General features: G+C 44.7%; 1 protein-coding gene across 1 annotated transcript in view; it reads left to right on the top strand.

The window, feature by feature from the left end:
* kif19 (kinesin family member 19) overlaps positions 1-22,621 on the top strand; it is a gene marked incomplete at both ends in the record, with an annotated part of 113,261 nt that overhangs the window by 82,166 nt on the left and 8,474 nt on the right. The window contains 9 exons of the mRNA XM_079532284.1: positions 693-887; positions 5,101-5,247; positions 7,464-7,586; positions 9,570-9,726; positions 12,615-12,789; positions 13,889-14,096; positions 15,912-16,182; positions 18,839-18,963; positions 20,847-21,010. Coding sequence (XP_079388410.1) covers positions 693-887; positions 5,101-5,247; positions 7,464-7,586; positions 9,570-9,726; positions 12,615-12,789; positions 13,889-14,096; positions 15,912-16,182; positions 18,839-18,963; positions 20,847-21,010 — 1,565 coding nt within the window. The remainder of the gene's footprint in view (positions 1-692; positions 888-5,100; positions 5,248-7,463; positions 7,587-9,569; positions 9,727-12,614; positions 12,790-13,888; positions 14,097-15,911; positions 16,183-18,838; positions 18,964-20,846; positions 21,011-22,621) is intronic.

The following is a 22,621-nucleotide window of genomic DNA, read 5'->3' as shown; positions in this document are numbered from 1 at the left end:
TGAATGTGTGTGTGTGTGTGTGTGTGTGTGTGTGAATGGGTGAATGCAACGCACAATCTATGTAAAGGTGTGTGAATGTGTGTGTGTGTGTGTGTGTGAATGGGTGAATGCAACGCACAATCTATGTAAAGGTGTGTGAATGTGTGTGTGTGTGAATGGGTGAATGTAATGCACAATCTATATAATGTGTGTGAATGTGTGAATGTACGTAACACACAATCTATGTAAAGGTGTGTGAATGTGTGTGTGAATGGGTGAATGTAACGCACAATCTATATGTAAAGGTGTGTGAATGTGTGTGTGTGAATGGGTGAATGTAACGCACAATCTATATGTAAAGCGCCTCGGATAAAAAGCGCTATTATTACTAGGCATGTAACGATATATCGTATATCGATATATATCGATATTAATCCCGACGATATGAATCGATTCATTGAAATTAAAAAAACGATTTTGTCAAAAGTAATGCTACTTTTTTGCAATGTAGTTAAATGAAAAATCTCAGGGGGGAAGATAAATTATATAAAATTAAAAAAATGGTAATTTTTCTTTAAAATGTTTTTTTTAATATCGTGAAAAATCGTATCGTGAACCTCATATCGTGATACGAATCGTATCGTGGGTTGAGTGAATCGTTACATGCCTAATTGTTACAAATGCAACCATTTACCATTGTAACGAACGAACAGATCATGGAGCTGCTGATGAAAGGCAACAAGCAGCGCACCCAGGAGCCCACGGCGGCCAACCAGACGTCGTCGCGCTCCCACGCCGTGCTGCAGGTGGCCGTCAGGCAGCAGGCCCGCTGCCCCGACCTGACGCACGAGGTCCGCTTCGCTCGCCTCTTCATGATCGACCTGGCCGGGTCCGAACGAGCCGCACAGGTGTGTGTGTGTGTGTGTGTGTGTGTGTGTGTGTGTGTGTGTGTGTGTGTGTGTGTGTGTGTGTGTGTGTGTGTGTGTGTGTGTGTGTGTGTGTGTGTGTGTGTGTGTGTGTGTGTGTGTGTGTGCGTACTTGCGGCTAAAACTATGACGAACATTTTTGTTTTTTTCACTGACGAAAGCTAAATAAAAGAAAATACATGAAAACTGAATAAAAACTAAGCTATGATGACTAAAACTAAGAAAAGATGTATTGACAATTTAATCAACAAGAGATCCAGTAGAACGAAAATACAATTTATGTTTGGTTGTGCTCGGATGTTGCGCTCTGAAAATAGCAGATCTACAAGCGTGACACGTGTGTGTGTGTGTGTGTGTGTGTGTGTGTGTGTGTGTGTGTGTGTGTGTGTGTGTGTGTGTGTGTGTGTGTGTGTGTGTGTGTGTGTGTGTGTGTGTGTGTGTGTGTGTGTGTGTGTGTGTGTGTGTGTGTGTGTGCCCCTCAAAAATCACACTTGTGTGACGTGAGCGAAGATGATGTCCTCATACATTCCTTTTCAGGCCCACATGGCCTATACAGTTTGAGAGCAGTGTTGTTTTTGTCGACTAAAGCTAAGACGGAAAATGTTCGTCGACTACCTTTTTTTCACTGACGAAAACTAAATGGAAACTAAATGGAAACTAAATGGAAACTAAATGGAAACTAAGCTATGATGACTAAAACCAAGACTAAATGTATTGACAATTTCGTCAACAGATAAAAACTAGACTAAAATGTTAGGAAGGGACTAGTGGACTATAAGCCTATCTCACAGAATTTCCCCGCCCCCCCTTAATACGCCCCCTTTCGGGGTTAGTGGTGATAGCGTGACGTCACTCCATAGACGCTACATGTTAACAGAGGTAATTTAAGAAGTCTACAACTTTTGTTTTCTCAAGGTAAGGTTTGTTCTATCTGTTCGACCTGATTTACCATCTTGTTTGCTTCATAATAATATTGGTCTGTCACATTTTTACATTAGAAAATGTACTTAGATTCTCCAGAGAAAAAAACGTGTAAATGCTAATGTTAAAGACACCACTATTTACCGGAAGTGGACGTGGAAAGCGGGCTGTGAGATAGGCCTATAGATCCAGTATTCATTTATTTTACACTTGGTTGCATGCTGAAAATAGGCGACGCGTTGTGACCTTGTAGACCGGTGTGTAAAATGAGCCATTACGACGGCATCAAGGCCCGCCGAAATACATTTTAGTCGACTAAATGAACTGCAGATTTAGTCGACTATTAAAATCTCATGATATTTAGTCGACTAAAACTAGACTTAACACTAAAACATTCCAGGTGACTAAAATATGACAAAAACAAAATTAAGTTTCATTCCAAATACATAAATAATCCAGTAAAAATAAAAAGCGTCTGGAGTGCTCAGAAGTCCCAAAAAGTTGGTTGGGGACTCAAAACATGCAACAAAGGAAAAACACTCTTCTGGTGAAAAAAGGGGGAAAAACTTTATTCTGATAGCTATTTCATCATTGTGGTGAGTTTAAAATAAAATCACACTTGTGTGAAGTGAGGGGCGCTCTTATCATCATACATCACATTCCTATGTCGTTCTCAAACTATTTAATGTCCAGAACACCAACAATTCAAGAACCCCCCCCCCCCCCCCCCCCCCCCCCCCCCCCTTAGAAGCTAAGACTTTGAGTTAAAAACGGTCACTCTGAAAGAATATATATTCAAAGATTTGCGCCACATTTACACGATTTTTCAAAAGTAGCAGATCTACAAGCTCATAGCGCGGCACTCGGTGCCGCGCTATGAGCATGTAGATCTGCTATTTTTCAATAGCTAAAGTATAACATAATGCTTAAAACAACAAAAGGGGTTCCCGCCTGGAATGGGTCTTAACGTTGTTGAGTAATGTTTCACCATGGAGTATGGAGTACTGAGGGGGGGGGGGGGGGGGGGGGGGGGGGGGGGTAAAGTACTTTGTTGTCCGCTTGTTGTCCGCTGGGGGGATGGGGGGACCCCGTCCCCCCATCCCACTTGTCCCACACAAGCGATGCTGGAGTAGCCTACCGGGTTAGCAACTTACTACTTGAGTTGCTATTAAATGCCTTGATGTCATATTCGACCATAGGCCTATGGCTATCATTTATAATTATAAACTCCTTTGGTGTCTCACATTTTGTTTTAAAATCATGCTTTATTTTTTATTTTTATGCTATTTTAACAGGCTTAAAAACACATCTTGCTGCAGGAAGAGACAATGAGAGAGCTTTACAACAGAAGGCCAACGATTAGGGGACTAAATATTAGGGCATTTGAACACTGATGCAATTGCCTGCCAGTCACAATGTGGGACAGGGTCTCAATTAGGGTTGGGATTCGGAACCGGGTCCATTTCAGACCCGGTTCCGACATTGCGGATCCGGAGCCGGTTCCATCGTTTTTTTATTAACGGTTCCCCAAACGGTTCTCATCAGTCGTCATTTAGCTCCGCTGTGTCTGTGTGTGCATGCAAGCAGAGCCTGGGGTGACGTCACCCCACCTACAGAGTGAGTGGGGTCGGGGAAAATACGCCCACTGTTCTGTGCATTCAGCGACCGCCGCGGAGCGAGTGGGACACTGGGACAGTATGTCGCACAGATCTCTCTCCAAAGTGTGGTTAACAGAGAGGGAAATGAGCACGCAAAGTGCAATAAATGCGATGCTATAGTTCCCTCTGCAAAGGTTGTTGCAACTTGTACCACGTCCACATTGAGGAAACATCTCAAAATCAATATGCCTACACGAGTCCACAACTCACGAGAACCGGCACATCGCGTTTGTGAGCCATGCGGAAAGCCGTGCCCGCTCTCCCCGCAGCTTCACCACAGCCGACGGGGGACGATCTGATGCAAGGCTGGTTTACTTTCCCCAGGCTAGTAACGTAATAGAAAATAAAAACTACTAACGTCTACAGAGCTTTTCATTAGGCGTATTGTACAACTGTTGTTAATGGTGTTAATTTAGAACGCCAATGACTCGACGTCTTTCTGTCTGATATTTTATGAATCACGTTAACTATAGAGCCAAATCAATTTGTCTGCACTTATTTTTTACAACTTATAAGCAACTCAACTGCTTTTGATTTGGCTCTAAATTAATCACGTGACTGTTGAGAGCCCAGCGTTTAGGTGCATATACCTCCATAGATTGATGATGATTTTATAATCCAAGAAAGCACTATGGCTTGTTTCCATTAGGGTAAGGGGTCCTTCATATTACATTAATCTGAACATTAAAGACAACATTTGTCACCACAACAATATCATTATTGCAATGTGTACTGTATATTTAATATACAGTAGGCTACAAATTGCAATATACAGTACAAATTGCAACAATGATATTGTTGTGGTGGCTAGCTGCTGGTGGTGGTGGTGAAGTTTAAATAATAGTGCCACCTCATAATTGTAAAGTGCATTTTCAATAATTGAATTAATGAATTTGTGTTTATTATGTACTTGGTTAGGTTAGTTATAATATAAGCATAATCTATGTCAGAAAAAAGGGGGAAAAAATAATATTAGGATCCGTTAAGGGAACCGTTAGGAACCGGAACCGTTAAGAGGGATCCGGGAAGGATCCGGAACCGTTAAAATCCTAACGAATCCCAACCCTAGTCTCAATATGTGGGACGCCTGAAAAGTCTTGGAAATGAGGGACTGTCCCACGTAAAGAGGGACATCTGGTCACCCTTCATGACTCATGAAGAGGAATGAATGATAGACGCCTTGGAGAGATGGCGCGTTTCCCTTTAATTGAAAGACACTGCTGTTGTTGGCTGGCGGTGAAGAGAGTGCAGAGAGCTACAGAGGAGTAAAGGCGGTGTGCAGTGCCATCTGCTGGACATGGATGGAAGTGTCGTTTTCATGGTCGCGGAGATGTTTTGCTTAAAGAACCTGTTTGCGATAATGTAGAATGACAAAGAAATAAATCTAGGTTTGTTTATTGTGAACCTTTTGTTGTTGTTTTGCATTTGTAGTCGGTATGCTATTGCTGGAGCTTTTTTGTCTTGTCTTTTTCCTTTTTGGACCACATTTATTGCCGTCGGTTCGGTCTTCTCTGACTGACCACAGCTGTCATATTAAGGGTCTCTCTTTGTTTCCCTCTCTCTCTGTGTGTGTGTGTGTGCGTGTGCGTGTGCGCGTGTGCGTGTGTGTGTGTCAGACTCAGAACAGGGGTCAGAGGCTAAAGGAAGGGGCCCACATCAACCGCTCTCTCCTGGCGCTGGGCAACTGCATAAACGCTCTGAGCGACAAGAACAGCAACAAGTATGTCAACTACAGAGACAGCAAGCTGACACGGCTGCTCAAGGTAGGGGGACACCAACCACTAACCACGCCCTACAGTAGACGTCCATTAACGCCTTCTGGGCGGGAACCCCTTTTGGTGTTTTAACTATAGCATTATGTTATACTTTAGCTATTGAAAAATAGCAGATCTACAAGCTCATAGCGCGCCACCGAGTGGCGCGCTGCGAGCTTGTAGGTCTGCTATTTTTGAAAAATCGTGAAAATGCGGCACAAATCTTTGAATATGTAAAAATATGATTTGTATGTCTCTAAATGTTTTGATGAATTGAACAAGGTGGACCCTCTTGTAAACAAGTTTAATGCTTATTTGGGTTGTCCACTCACAGTAGTCTTTGTATTGAGTTTGTGCTTGAAATGTACTGTAATTCTGCAAACTGTTAATTAATAAATATTTCAATCAATCAATCAATCAAGGAAACCATTCTGGTAGTCCGACAGCCGGGGTTGTGGAGTGGGAAATGAGTCTGTTTTATTGGCCTAAAAATATTGTCCATACATTCATGAATCCACTGAGCAATTGAGCAATTGTTTTATTTTATTTTACCATAGCGGTTTTTTTTTTATATGTAACCTAACCATAACGTTAACGTCCTATATAAGGCAAAATTAAATGTTGCTTTATGTAGCATGTGACATGTCAAACTAGGGGTTTTTCGTGATTCTCTGGCTATGGCCGTTTATAGCCCAAGGAGTGTTTTTTGTGCAAAACGAATGCTTGCAATGTATTATTTTTTATAACATAATGCTAACACCAAAAGGGGTTCCCGCCCAAAATGGGTTAAACAAAAGAAGCCTGTTGGCTGCCGGACTATTGTTGTCTCCACCAGGCCGAAGGCATGGGGAGAGAGTATGTTTTGCACTCCGTCCGTGTGTGTGTCCGTCCGTCCGTGTGTCCGTCCTTCCTTCCGTCCGTCTGTGTACAGCTAATCTCCGGCACCGTTAACCCGGTCGATGCCAAACTTTGCACACACACTCCCTGGATGCCAACGATGAACCTCTGCCCCGCATTTTCCAGAACGGCCTGTTATAGCGCCACCATGAGGCAGCTTTTCACATGTTTTACCTAAAACAGCACCGATCTGCGTGAAACGTTGCATGCACACTCCCTAGAGGCCAAGGACAAACCTTTGACCTGCATTTTCCGCATCTGCCTTTTATAGCGCCACCAGGAGGCCGACTTTTGTAAAATACATTTTTTGCTATTACTCCTCCAGATTCTGTCCAAAAATCTCACAAATCGTTACACAGTATCTCTATGGTCATGTGCTCAAGTCGGATCTGTCCGATATTTCATATTCCATCCTAATTGGCTATAATTGGCTTTCACAGTTTGCAAGATTGCCCCGTTTTGAACAAAAGCCTCAAATCATGAACGCAGCATGCAATTTACGTGAAATCTTTCACACATTTTCTTACTGGGCTGAGGAATATATCCCACCCTTTTCACATTGGCCTGTTATAGCGCCACCAACAGGTTGATTTTTGCAAATCACATTTTTGGAACAAAATGCCTCAAATCATCCAATTGCCATCAAAGGCAAACATGTTTATATTACTCCTAAACATTTTGCCAAACATCTCACACAGTCCTATCCTCCTGGTGGAGACCTGTGCCCAGAAGGGCACTTTTTCTAGTTTGTTTTGTTTTGTTTTGTTTTGTTTCAATCATTGATGTGAATATTGATGTGAAAACGAAATTGTACTGTGATGTATATAAGTAAAAATGTATAGATACAGTTACAGAAAAGCTCTGCTATTCAGATTCCATCTAGGGTTGGGCTTAACCCTGCTCCTAGAGGTTAGTCTGATATTAACCACTAGGGTTGGGCTTAACCCTGCTCCTAGAGGTTAGTCTGATATTAACCACTAGGGTTGGGCTTAACCCTGCTCCTAGAGGTTAGTCTGATATTAACCACATAACTTCTGTATTATACTTTGTTACACAGTGGTGGCGTGCAACGATAGCAAAAATATAGCGAGATTGTAAATAAATCGTCCATTTTTGCCTGTTATTTGTTATTTTTTTTTCAAGAGCATTCATTCATCATAATCAAGGCAAACATTTGTAATACTAATCGTGACATTCATTTGATCAGCCCTGATTTCACCTGTAATCAAATGCCCCCAAATAAGGTTGAAAGTGGTTAAAAGCAGGTTTAGTTTGTTTTGCTTCCGTTGCTGCAAGCCTATATGTAACGTTCTGTCATTCTATTATAGGACTCGCTGGGAGGGAACAGCCGCACGGTGATGATCGCCCACATAAGCCCCGCCTCCCTGTCGTTCGAGGAGTCCCGGAACACCCTGACGTACGCCGACCGTGCCAAGAGTATCCGCACACGGGTGAGACGACAGCATGCCAACCAAAAGCATCCGCACCAGTGTTGTTTTTGACAGCACATTTTGATTTTAATTTTAGTCATAGTCTCTGAAATAGTTTTCAGTTAGTTTTAGTCACATTTTAGTCACCTGGAATGTTTTAGTGTTAGTCTAGTTTTAGTTTAAATCTACAGTTGATTTAGTCGACTGAAATGTATTTCGGCGGGTCTTGATGCCGTCGAAATGACAGATTTTACACTTGCTGAAAATAGCCGATCTACAAGCTCACAACGTGTCGCAGCGCGACGCGTTGTGAGCTTGTAGATCGTCTATTTTCACCATGCAACCAAGTGTAAAATGACTCATACTGGATCTCTTGTCCACTAGTCCCTTCCTAACATTTCTAGTCTAGTTTTTATGTGTTGACGAAATTGTCAATATACTTAGTTTTAGTCACCATAGCTTAGTTTTCATTTAGTTTCCATTTAGTTTTCGTCAGTGAAAAAAGGCAGTCGACGAACATTTTTCGTGTTAGTTTTAGTCGACAAAAACAACACTGATCCGCACACGGGTGAGACAGCAGCATACCAGTATGATACCTCAGTGATTCTCAACCTTTGATATGCATTATAACAACCAAAGTAAGCGATTTACCGCAAAACCCCGCCTGGCACGCTTGCAGCTGCGGTGGGCTTAGGATTGAGTTATGAAAATGTTCCATACCACTCGGTTCTGGGATACAATAACATCAGATTAAGGTACGAAAACGGCTACTGTGGACTTCTCTTTCAAGCACAGTACTTGTAAATGCACAGTAAATGTACTTGTACTTCACCCCTCCCAACCTGACCAACGTGTCCTGTACAAGCTACCACATAGTAGGGCATTCACTTCTAGTCATTTTTACTAGTTGCCTAGTTTACTAGTCGACTCGTCGACTAGTTGTTTAACTACCTATTATGTAAAAAAATAAAAATAAAAAAAATAAAACTTTTTTTTTTTTTTAATAAATATTTGTACATTGAAAAACTGTGTACATGGTGACTATAACTATAATCTACCTGATCTTGAGGCCTACAAAATCGGGAAAAAAATAAAAAAATAAAAAAATCACCTTTTTTTTCTTTTTCTTTTTTTCTTATCAACTAGTCAACTAGTACCAACAAGGTCGACTAGTGGATTTACTAGTCGACTAGTAAACTAGACGACTAGTTGCTTAATGCCCTACCACATAGCTCAGTACAACCATAGACATGTAAAAGGTAGACACCTCTTCCGGCTCTGGGGTGTGTGTTCTCGAGAGGGGGCAACATTTCCCCGAGATTCCTTGTGAAGCATAGCGGAAAAGCATGAGCGGAAGCTTGTCAAGCTTCTGCGAGCCTAACGTATAAGTCCCGGAAAAGAGGCGCTGTGATTGGCCAGTAGTCACTTGAGTGGCAGCGAGAGACATGGAGGAGTCACATGCATGAGTGACGTCACTTGGGCAGCGACGCAGCGCGCCTTCAGCACTTCCTGCGCACTGCTGCACCCCTCCTGCACACACATGGCTCCAACGAACTGCAGCGGCCAATGAGGCATCTATTATTATTTTAACCCATTTAGACCTGAGATCAGATTCTAAAAATGTCTTCTAAATCCTAACAGTTTTCTGAAAAACCCATATTTCTATGTTAGTAGTTCTCAAATAATTCATCTCAAGGACCCCAACAATTATATGTAATTGGCCGCCGACCCCCATCTGAAAATATGTTGTTCCATGGACCTCTGCTGCCAGAAGCAAAGATTTGAGTTATAAACGTTCGCTCTGAACGAATATACATTCAAAGATTTGCATTTTTAAGATTTCTTTATCCGCGCTACGAGCTTGTAGATCTGCTATTTTTCAATAGCCAAAGTATAAAATAATGCTTAAAAACACCAAAAGGGGTTCCCGTCCTTATATCTATGGCTACACCAGCATCATCTCAGACCTTTACTCCTCGTCCTCCTCCTCCTCCTCCTCCTCAGGTGAAGAGGAACCTGATCAACGTCTCCTACCACATAGCCCAGTACACCAGCATCATCTCAGACCTGCGCAGTGAGATCCACCGGCTCAAGAAGAAGATCGCCGACCAGGCGGGTCGCCAGGGCAACTCGGAGAAAGCCGACATCCGCCATGTCCAGGGTGAGTGACGTCCGGACGCCTTGTCCCGCCTTGTCAGCCGAAAAAAAAAACCCCGAATGAACTCTAGAAATCTAAAGCGGTGGTGGTTCTCAAAGTGTGGGGTCCGGGGACACGATCATTTTAACAATTTTATCCGTTTATAAACTGCTGGCTATTAAAAGAATCAGACATATGTCTGAACTGAGTGTTGCTGTGTGTGCGTGCGTGTTGGAATGATTTAGATTTTTTAGATTTTTTTTTTTACACAAATCGTCTCTTCCGTGGCCATATAAATTAGGGGTGGGACGATATGGGTACCTCACGATACGATATATATCGCGATATTGGGCCCTCGATAACGATAATATCACGTTATTCGATATATTGCGATATTTGCGATATATCGATATATTGTATGAAATTTCATCAACGATATATCATGATATCTGCAAACTACAAACTACTTGGAACTGAAAAAACGCTATTTTCGTGCTCGGACACAAGGAGGGACACACACATAGCTGTCTATAGTGGTTGCACCACTCAAACACTAAATTAATACTCAATAAACTCCCCCTTTGCCTCATCATAATACCTCACAAACACCACCAACTGACCAGTATCACTGGTATCATCATAATGCCTCATAAACACCACCAACTGACCATTATCACTGGTATCATCATAATGCCTCACAAACACCACCAACTGACCATTATCACTGGTGTCATCATAATGCCTCACAAACACCACCAACTGACCATTATCACTGGTGTCAGTGGACTTGTCCACTGCTGGGGAAATGCATTCTGCATTTTTTATTCCCACAAAGCTGTTTGGACAAATCACCATCCAGTAATTCAGTACTTCTGGTTGCTGTGGAATCTGATAGTGGGATTTGCTTTATTTCAAAAAAAAAAAAAAAACGTTTTTATTTTTATTTTTTAATATCGATATTTTAATAATCAATATCGATTATTTATCGCGGGAGGACGTATCGATATATATCGCCATATCGATATTTCAGCACACCCCTAATATAAATACATATACAGTAGGGCTATATTTGGGGGTCCTTGACATGAAAATGTTTGAGGACTGCGACTGTGGCTCAGGAGGTAGAGCAGGACGTCCAATGATCCATGGGTCGGTGGTTCGAATCCCGGCTCCTACTGTCTACATGTCGAAGTGTCCTTGGGCAAGACACTGAACCCCAAATTGCTCCCGATGTGCAGGTAGCCTTGCATGGCTTCCGCCGCAATCTGTGTATGAATGTGTGTGTGAATGTGTGTGTAATGCACAATCTATGTAAAGCGCCTTGGATAAAGGTGCTATATAAATTTACCATTTAACCACTGATTTAGAACAATGGTTGTTCTCAAACCTTTTTGTCTCAGGTCCCCCCTGTGCTTTAATAACCTTTTCATCCAATGCACCACCTGAATTACATTGTTACTTTATTTACATTTATATCATATTACGCTATATGTAAATGTTTAAAATGTAAATCTTCCCACATAAAATATGCACCACGAGTAAAACTTAATTGTATAGTTTCCATTATGACATATTTGAAAATATCTTCATACTTCAGACATTTAACCACTTGATCCCCAGCATCCCTATTCTGGGGGTAACATTCACCCTAAAAAATAGCCGATCTACAAGCTCACAAGGTGACACGTTTTGAGCTTGTAGATCAGCTATTTTTTGGCTAGGAGGTTACTGGTCCGTCTTACTTAAGTATAGAGGTTTTAAGTGGTTAAACTGAAGTCACGTTTATACGTTCCAAATATGAATTAATGAGCACAGTTCTCTGAGACTCCACTGGACTGGACTAAAGTGGTCGTCACGGCGACCACTTTAGAGAGGCCCCGCTCCAGAGTCCCTGACCTCCGTCATTTCTCTCAGTCAGAGGGCTGGCAGGTTTTAGCCTGCAGGCTAATAAGACAGACTATTCGCGTCTGGCTTATTAGCCAGGCTAGGCAGGCTTGCAGCTATACATGGTATTTAATTATGTACCTCGACTCGAGGTCACACCGTTTTTGATTCCACCGCTACTCTGCAGCGCTCGCTGGGGTCACTAATTGACCTGTTGTTTCCACGGCCAGCCATTTTGACATATCAATACGGTAGTAGTGTAATGTTACATCGTTCACAGGTGTTACCAATGCTGATTAAGTCTCCTTTCCATTTAGTGTAAGCAGAGTGTTTCCAGTGAGCCGCCATAAACAATAGCGACACCACTGACACTGTTTGACCCGAATGGAACAGAGCTTTAATTATTAGTATCAGTGGCAACAGGGAGTAGCATAACCACAACTATTTATTTCAATATGGCTGCCCATGAATGAGGTCTATTATTATCACTCCTGAGGTTGGAACTATTCGTGAAGAAGTGAGCAGAGTGGCTCAGAGAGCCTCTGCCGGATGGCCTCAAAAGTCTAATATCTCCCCCGGTCCAGAGGGATATTTCCCTTTGGTCTAGTGGTTAAGATGTTGGACTTTCATGCGAGTTCGAATCCCGGGCGTTAGTGAGTGAACAACACCTGCGTTTGTATGCGAGAACTTTTGGGCACTCAGATTAGCCCAGCCCTCCCCCATCACTGAGCCAGCTCCTTCAGGAATGTGCTCATCTTTGTAAGCTCTTGCTTGGTCAAAAGAGAAAGACATTTGTGTTATTTGTATTTATTTTCTGTCTTCTCAAAGACACACATGCACACACACATTAATTTACGTTCTGGCCTTGGCCTACTAGCCAAACGAGACTTAAGTTTGAACACCAGTATGGCATCCAGGTCAAAATCAAACAAATAATCCTCTCCTCTCCTCTCCTCTCCTCTCCTCTCCTCTCCTCTCCTCTCCTCTCCTCTCCTCTCCTCTCCTCTCCTCTCCTCTCCTGTATACAGCGGAGGTGCAGGCTCACTCGGGCCACCAGGGCAGGGCAGCGATGGAGCAGCTGAGGGAGCAGCTTCTGGAGGCGTTCCGCCAGCAGATGGAGATCAGGAGGAACCTGATGGAGCTGGACAGCAGCAGCATGGAGATCCAGATGGACTCGTCCAAACACCTGCTCACCATCGCTGAGTCAGTACCTCAAGCTTTACCCTCAGTGCTAGTTGCTGAGTCAGTCCTCAAGCTTTAACCTCAGTGCTAGTTGCTGAGTCAGTACCTCAAGCTTTACCCTCAGTGCTAGTTGCTGAGTCAGTACCTCAAGCTTTACCCTCAATGCTAGTTGCTGAGTCAGTCCTCAAGCTTTACCATCAGTGCTAGTTGCTGAGTCAGTACCTCAAGCTTTAACCTCAGTGCTAGTTGCTGAGTCAGTACCTCAAGCTTTACCCTCAGTGCTAGTTGCTGAGTCAGTCCTCAAGCTTTACCCTCAGTGCTAGTTGCTGAGTCAGTACCTCAAGCTTTACCCTCAGTGCTAGTTGCTGAGTCAGTACCTCAAGCTTTACCCTCAATGCTAGTTGCTGAGTCAGTCCTCAAGCTTTACCCTCAGTGCTAGTTGCTGAGTCAGTACCTCAAGCTTTACCCTCAGTGCTAGTTGCTGAGTCAGTACCTCAAGCTTTACCCTCAGTGCTAGTTGCTGAGTCAGTACCTCAAGCTTTACCCTCAGTGCTAGTTGCTGAGTCAGTACCTCAAGCTTTACCCTCAATGCTAGTTGCCGAGTCAGTACCTCAAGCTTTACCCTCAATGCTAGTTGCTGAGTCAGTCCTCAAGCTTTACCCTCAGTGCTAGTTGCCGAGTCAGTCCTCAAGCTTTACCCTCAATGCTAGTTGCTGAGTCAGTACCTCAAGCTTTACCCTCAGTGCTAGTTGCTGAGTCAGTCCTCAAGCTTTACCCTCAGTGCTAGTTGCCGAGTCAGTCTTTACCCTCAGTGCTAGTTGCCGAATCAGTCTTTACCCTCAGTGCTAGTTGCCGAGTCAGTCTTTACCCTCAGTGCTAGTTGCCGAGTCAGTCTTTACCCTCAGTGCTAGTTGCCGAGTCAGTCTTTACCCTCAGTGCTAGGTCTATTAACTCGATCCCGGCGATAATCGGCGGGATTAACATTGATATATATCGATATACGATATATCGTTACATGCCTACTGATTACCCTGTTCTTGGTTGTTGTCATAGCACGTTCTTAAGTACAGTGCTGGAGTTTAATGTACTCCGTTGGTTCCGTTGGTTGTCGTTCGTGCAGCTGGGAACAGGAGCGGTGCAAGCGGCGCAGGAAGTGGCGCGCGGAGAGGAGGAAGGAGAGCGTGAACAAGGAGGAGAGCGAGAAGGAGTCGGACTGTCCCCCGGACTCTCCCCCGGACGCCACGAGCGGCGAGACCCGCGAGGTGTGCCTGGCCCGCGAGACCCTCGGAGCGCTCATGAACCAGCAGAAGAAGATCAGCAAGCAGAAGGTATACCGTAACGCAGGACTGTTGCAGCAGTGTTGATTTCCTCGACTAAAACTAAGACGAAAAATGTTCTTCGCTAACTTTTTTTCACTGACGAAAACTAAATGGAAACTAAATGGAAACTAAGCTATGATGACTAGATATAGACTAAATAGAGACTAAATATACTGACAATTTCGTCAAAGTTCGGAAGGGACTAGTGGACAAGAGATCCAGTATAATCCAGTAATTTTACACTTGGTTGCATGCTGAAAATGGCAGATCTACAAGCTCACAACGTGTCGCAGCGCGACGCGTTGTGAGCTTGTAGATCGGCTATTTTCAGCAAGTGTAAAAACAGTCATTACGACGGCATCAAGACCCACCAAAATACATTTTAGTTGACTAAAATCACCTGTAGATTTAGTCGACTAAAATCTTAGTCTAAATGCGGTCGACTAAAATCTTAGTCGACAAAGTCGCATTCACACCTTCGGTAGACTCGATGCGAATGGGCGGAGAAGTTGGGATTCTTGCATATTTAATTTGCTGCGGTTTTGCCTTCACACTGCGCTGTCATCCCCAGCAATTGGAAACGCAGCAGGGACCTTATCAATGTGTTCAATTCATAAACTAGCCTACACAGTGAAATCTATGGTGTTAAAATTATACTCATAACGTGCATGTGTCGTGCCGTCGGGGACTGGACCTCTCTCTCTCTCTCTCTCTCTATGCACGCAGCCACGCACTGTTCTTTTGGGCATAGAGGCACAGCGCTGAGCGCGCTGAGCGCACTGAGCACAATGTTTACAAGTTTATCGAGATGAAGAAAGTTCCCCACACAGTGACAGCACTCCATGTTTACGCACAGACAGAATATTCTGTATTCTACACTGCAGTGTTTTTATGTGTTTCCTTAAGCAATTGATTAATGTACTCGGTCTCCTCATTCGACCACGTCTATCCACGGTAACGGGACATCTTTGCGCTGCGTAAAATATGCCTTCTCCGTCTCCAACTGTGTTTAGCTCCTCACCCGCCACATTGTTTGCTTCATTTCCTTTATTTGCTGCGGATTGCATTCACACCTGCACCGAATCGAAATCAAGTGCGATTGGAAGCGAAGCGAAACCCCCGTTTCTTGGCGGAGTAGAATGCGGTTCTTTGATGCGCATTAGGATTCGAATGAGGCTTCACACCTGCCAAACTCTCATGGGTCTGGCCGGGGACCCCCGCGGACCCCCGGCCCTGTGGGTACACTCTCAGAGTCACAGACCCATAAGGGTCTATTTATTGGACTATTATTATTATTGCAAACAAAGTGAGCACTACGAAGTGAGCACTAACTATAGAATCTGGCCAAAACTGTCTGTCTGTCTGTCACACTGTAACACCACCCGTGTGTGTGTGTGTGTGTGTGTGTGTGTGTGTGTGTGTGTGTGTGTGTGTGTGTGTGTGTGTGTGTGTGTGTGTGTGTGTGTGTGTGTGTGTGTGTGTGTGTGTGTGTGTGTGTGTGTGTGTGTGTGTGTGTGTCAGACTGCCACACCAGCTTCCCGCGTTTACGCGTCTTACTTGTGTATGTACTATTATTATGTACTATGTACTATTATTCAACAGTATATTATGGTCTCTGTTGGGTGAAAACCTCTATGTCCAAAACGGTTACTTTTCAGGATTAAATAAAAAACAAAAAAAAACAGCCAAAGTATTCGATCGGTGAGCTCGAGCTTGCAGATCTGCTACTTTATTTTGTGTGACGCTGTAGTGAACTAAAAATCTTCCCTCCTTTTTTCGCCACCCCCATGCACCTCGCAACGCAACGCAACGCAACGCACGCAGACGTCGCTGGAGCGCCGCTTCCTGGAGCTGCGCGAGCGCGCTCGCTGCCTGGAGGAGCTGCTGCCGCGGCGGGTGAGCTCGGAGGAGCAGCGCGAGGTGCTGGGCCTGCTCTGCAAGGTGCACGAGCTGGAGATCGAGAACGCCGAGATGCAGTCCCACGCCCTGCTCAAGGACAACGTCATCCGCCAGAAGAACGTGGCGGTGCAGCGCTTCGAGCAGCACCGGCACCTCTGCGACCAGATCATCCAGCAGCAGAGGCGCTTCATAGACGGTGTGTTGGGGTTCAGTGTTGATTTCGAAATTTTGACGAAAATGTTCGTCGACTACCTTTTTCCACTGATGAAAACGAAATGGAAACTAAATGAAAACTAAGCTATGATGACTAAAACTAAGACTAAATATATCGACAATTTCGTCAAGAAATAAAAACTAGACTAAATGTTAGGAAGGGCCTATAGTGGACAAGAGATCCAGTATAAGTCATTTTACACTTGGTTGTATGCTGAAAATAGCCGATCTACAAGCTCACAACGCGTCACAACGCGACGCATTGTGAGCTTGTAGATCGGCTATTTTCAGCAAGTGTAAAATCATCCATTACGACGGCATCAAGGCCCGCCAAAATACATTTTAAACTACATCAACCATAGATTTAGATGACTAAAACCAGACCAACACTAAAACATTCCAGGTGACTAAAATGTGACTAAATCTAAATGAAAACTATTCAAAAGACTATGACTAAAACTAAAATCAGAATTTGCTGCCAAAAACAACACTGCCCTTCATTGACAGTGGGAAAATAGCATGCAACCATGCAACCATCACAACACGCTGCGACGCGTTGTGATCAGGGCAGGAATTTCACGGCGGCCACGGCGGCCATGGCCGTCGTTGCCCCTCTCTTTGGCCTTGTGCCCCTCGAAAAAGTATATGCCCAGACGGCCACAGTGGCCGCGGTGCCCATGTGCCCCGACCGGCGCCCACAGCAGTTCATTTTACCGTTTGTCCTCTGCGCAATTTTCCAGTCATTCCGGTAACCTTCCCCAAACGTCTCGCGCAGACTTGTATTGTCTGTAGGCTATTGTAGTTGTGTTGCCATTTGCCAAGTGGTTTGATTCTTTCGCGTTACTTTACCTCCTCCCTCCTCCTCCTCCGCTCCATGCACGCATGCACGCACTGACAGCTCTCACTCACACTGACACTCAGCGCTTCAGGATTATTATCACACAGAGCCCGTGTGTTAAGACCAACGTGACTCGTCTTCATGGACATATAAACTCACAAAACAACACCACGCAACAGCATAGACTGCAGGACTCCTCCACCATTTACCACGCTATCGTCTGCTACGTTAGTTGACAGAGTAAATTGTTTAAACAGCCAACGCTGGCCACTACACGGCTAATATCGCTAGCCAAACGCTAGTAGCCAAGCACCAGAGCGCGCTCACTGTACACCACGCGTCGCTCGCTTAATAATCATTCATTTCTGTATCAATGCGGACATAACGTGGTAAATGTTCATAAGCACACAATTGTACAAAATGCTTTTTACACTTGACTTATCTCCAGAGTCCTCAGTCCTGCAGCCCCACAATGCCATATGCCAGTCTAGCCTTAACATCTACATTTATATGTTATTCAATATATTACTTTAGCACAAAATATAGGCTTTTCTAAACCAAGCCCTCATTCAAAAGTTATGTAAGTAATTAAGTAAATGTTATTTATAAAGCACCTTTTGAAACAAAGTTAGAAGGTGCTGAACAATTTGCACAGTATAAACAATAGAAGAAAATTAAAAACAAGGAACATATCACACAGTTGTGACTATAGCAGAAGAAAAACAAACAAGGCAGAACAGAAACATAGGGCTATAAAAATGAATGTAGCCTATTTAAGAAGAACTATTCTGAACCAATGTTCGCCTTTAAATAAAAAAAAAAGTAATCATCCTTACTTAATTAACCTTTAAGCTAAAATAATGATGACCGGGGACTTAAAATCATTGTTTTAATTGATGGCCTTCATGCCCTGGCACTTGGCCTTGTGCCCTCAAAAAGTTGACCACACTAAAGGCCAAGTGGCCTTGCCCCTAAAAGGATGAAATTCCAGGCCTGGTTGTGATGGTTGCATTGTAGATCAGCTATTTTCAGCAAGTGTAAAAAACAGTCATTACGACGGCATCAAGGCCCGCCAAAATACATTTTAGTCGACTAAATCAACCGTAGATTTAGTCGACTAAAATCGCATGACATTTAGTTGACTAAAACCAGACTGACACTAAAACATTCCAGGTGACTAAAATGTGACTAAAACGAAATGAAAACTATTCAAAAGACTGATTTACTGTCAAAAACAACACTGTTGGGTTCGCCGCATGGCCGGCGCTGTCTATATTTATCCTGATCATTTTAGACAAGGTGCAGTAAAGTGGTACACCTCCAAGGCACCCCTTCTAAAGACCTGTATATAGTACACATCATTACAGTAATTAGTGTTAACATCCCTAGTTTACAAGTACCGGAGGTAACATGAGGATGATTACGACGGTGTGTGTGTGTGTGTGTCTCTCTCTCTCGCTCTCTCTCGCTCTCTCTCGCTCTCTCAATTCAATTCAAAGAAGCTCAAGCTTTATTGGCATGAGAAAACATACGTTTACATTGCCAAAGCAAAAGTGGAACAAAACAATCAAGATAAAACAATACAATAAACGTGTAAACAGAGGTGTGTTCTATTAACACTTTGAGTAATACTATCTTGTGAGACTATAAAAGATTGTGCATTTTCTGTCAGAGATAGTTATACAACCATATAGGAGACGCTTTATACTTTTGAAAGTTTGACAGCAGTATTTCAATGTTTTAAACATGTTATAAACATTTGGTGGTTTTCCATCTCTCTCTCTCGCTCTCTCTCTCTCAGACCACAGCCTGCTGGTCCCTCCTCACCTCCAGGAGTTGTATGACATGTACCTGAGAGAACATGATGAGAGGAACCTGGACAGAGCCATGGCTCTGGAGAAGGTCACCATCCGACGCTCCATGAAGGTAGAGCAACACAGCACAACGCTTGTGACACGACACAACACCAAACAACACCACGCAATGCAACGCAACGCAACGCAACGCAACGCAACGCTCGTCAGACATTCTTTATGACTATTATTTTTGCCTAAATCAGCTGTTCGTGACACAGGCCCCAGACAGTGGCCTTGTGGTTAGAGTGTCCGCCCTGAAACTGGGAGGTCGGGGGTTCGATCCCCGGCCGGGTCATACCAAAGACTGTACAAATGGGACCCAATGCCTCCCTGCTTGACACTCAGCATCAAAGGGTTGGATTGGGGGGTCAAATCTACTAATCAAATGATTCCCGAGCGCGGCACGGCTGCAGCTCACCGCTCCTTGGCTGCGGCTCACTGCTCCAAGAGATGGGTCAAATGTGGAGAACAAATTTCACTGCGGTAACGTGTGTGACAAATCGTATGACTTTGACTTTGACTTTTTTTTAATATTCTTATTGAAAAGATCATGTTGTTACCACCCTTGTAGTATAATGGCCTGATGTCAAGAGTGTGACCTACAATTTACAATTTAGCAGACCCTCTTAATCCAGAGCGATTTACATTAAGCAAGAACAAAAAACATGGCAATACATCATATACAGTACATAAAACCTAGGACATTTTATGTTGCCTAAGTGTGACTGTCTTAGGCAATAATTGGCCAAAGTCTGGAAGTAGAAGAAGTCACTTACAAATACAATTGCCTAAGTTAAAACACAAATTGGCCAAAGTGGTAATTTTAATGTAACTTACTATCTGACAAACAATATAATGTATGTTATATTCATATTTCTGAAAATCGTAAAAAACGAAAAAAAATACCTAGGCCATTATTTTAGCAAGGTGCTACATTACAATGTTCAAACTCCTCACGCCTTAGACAAGACAATCCTAAAAATAATATGGTGTTGATTTACACCTGAGCGTATACGGTATTAGACCAGATTAAGTGTAAGCTAATTTCCAACCGTAGTATTGTATTGTTCCCCTCTGCCTCAGATCTCGCTGTGTGATTGTATTGTACTGTACTGTACTGTACTGTACTGTACTGTACTGTACTGTACTGTACTGTACTGTACTGTGCTGTACTGTACTGTACTGTATCGTATCGTATCGTATTCAAGGTTCAACGTTAACTTAATTGGTTTGCAGCCATGGGTAGTAGTAAAAATACATCAAACGACATTCAACATACTCAGTACAAAAGACTAAATACCGCACTACAGACAGAGAATTCATTACATTCACAAGTAGCAGCGTCAGAAAAAGTGCATTATTTAGTGGGCAATCTGTGCAAAGAGGCAAAAATAAAGTGCAGCCGGGACAACGGATAGTTTGAACCGATTAGTCTTTGTAGTGTGTATAGCACCCTCAGTAGACGACCTGAGGACAACCGTTCAGGTTAGTCTTTGTAGTGGACACCCTCAGTAGACGCCCTTAGGACAACAGTTCAAACTCAGACCTAAGTGGGTGATCCGAGACCTCCAGGAGGGAGGAGGCTCTCTTAAACATCTGCCTCTTGTACAGTTCTATGAGTTGGGCTTTGGGTTCTCCTGTTCTTGTTAGCCAGGGTCAGATTACCGTACCAGGCAACAATACTAAACATGAGAAGAACGGATTCAATAAAACTTCTGTAGAGAAGAGTCATCGTTACAGACGACACATTCAAATAACGCATTTTCCTCAGACAAAAAAGACGCTGCTGGGCGTAGAGGAAATATGAGAATCAAAGCAGTTTGTTGTCAAGAATGACGCCCAAATATTTGTAGCTCTCTGTATTGTATTGTATTGTATTGTATTGTATTGTATTGTATTGTATTGTATTGTATTGTATTGTATTGTATTGTATTGTATTGTTCTCCTCTCCAGGAGGGCTCTCTGCCTCAGATCTCGCTGCCCAGCCGTGGACGAGACCCGCTGCAGGACATGGACTCTGACCAGGAGAGTGTTCGCAACGGAGCGTCCAATCACAGGCGAGGACAGGCTAAGATCCGACGGCACACCCTGCCCCCCATCCTACCCGAACCCGACGGGTAAGAACACCCTGCCCCCCATCCTACCTGAACCCGACGGGTAAGAACACCCTGCCCCCCATCCTACCCGAACCCGACGGGTAAGGACCTAAACACACCCTGCCCCCATCCTACCCGAACCCGACGGGTAAGGACCTAAACACACCCTGCCCCCCATCCTACCCGAACCCGACGGGTAAGGACCTAAACACACCCTGCCCCCCATCCTACCCGAACCCGACGGGTAAGGACCTAAACACACCCTGCCCCCTATCCTACCCGAACCCGACGGGTAAGGACCTAAACACACCCTGCCCCCCATCCTACCCGAACCCGACGGGTAAGGACCTAAACACACCCTGCCCCCCATCCTACCCGAACCCGACGGGTAAGGACCTAAACACACCCTGCCCCCTATCCTACCTGAACCCGACGGGTAAGAACACCCTGCCCCCCATCCTACCTGAACCCGACGGGTAAGGACCTAAACACACCCTGCCCCCCATCCTACCCGAACCCGACGGGTAAGGACCTAAACACACCCTGCCCCCCATCCTACCCGAACCCGACGGGTAAGGACCTAAACACACCCTGCCCCCCATCCTACCCGAACCCGACGGGTAAGGACCTAAACACACCCTGCCCCCCATCCTACCCGAACCCGACGGGTAAGGACCTAAACACACCCTGCCCCCTATCCTACCTGAACCCGACGGGTAAGAACACCCTGCCCCCCATCCTACCTGAACCCGACGGGTAAGGACCTAAACACACCCTGCCCCCCATCCTACCTGAACCCCACGGGTAAGGACCTAAACACACCCTGCCCCCTATCCTACCTGAACCCGACGGGTAAGGACCTAAACACACCCTGCCCCCCATCCTACCCGAACCCGACGGGTAAGGACCTAAACACACCCTGCCCCCCATCCTACCTGAACCCGACGGGTAAGGACCTAAACACACCCTGCCCCCCATCCTACCCGAACCCGACGGGTAAGGACCTAAACACACCCTGCCCCCCATCCTACCTGAACCCCACGGGTAAGGACCTAAACACACCCTGCCCCCTATCCTACCTGAACCCGACGGGTAAGGACCTAAACACACCCTGCCCCCCATCCTACCTGAACCCCACGGGTAAGGACCTAAACACACCCTGCCCCCTATCCTACCTGAACCCGACGGGTAAGGACCTAAACACACCCTGCCCCCTATCCTACCTGAACCCCACGGGTAAGGACCTAAACACACCCTGCCCCCCATCCTACCCGAACCCGACGGGTAAGGACCTAAACACACCCTGCCCCCCATCCTACCCGAACCCGACGGGTAAGGACCTAAACACACCCTGCCCCCTATCCTACCTGAACCCCACGGGTAAGGACCTAAACACACCCTGCCCCCTATCCTACCTGAACCCCACAGGTAAGAACCTGTGTCTTTAAGTACGGTATCCATCCATCCATTCGTCCATCTCCAACCGCTTATCCGGAGTCGGGTCACGGGGGATTACAGCTCCAGCAGAGAGCTGGAGACTTCCCACTCCAAATAGCAACCTTTGTATAACTTCATCCTGGGGGGATACCCAGGTCGTTCCCAAGCCAGTTTGGAGATAATAATCCTAAACCT

This window comes from Electrona antarctica, assembly GCF_951216825.1.
Source record: "Electrona antarctica genome assembly, contig: scaffold_26, whole genome shotgun sequence".
In the NCBI taxonomy this organism is placed as follows: Eukaryota; Metazoa; Chordata; class Actinopteri; order Myctophiformes; family Myctophidae; genus Electrona; species Electrona antarctica.
The sequence above is the reverse complement of the archived record's forward strand: the minus strand, read 5'-3'. Positions and strand labels throughout refer to the sequence as shown.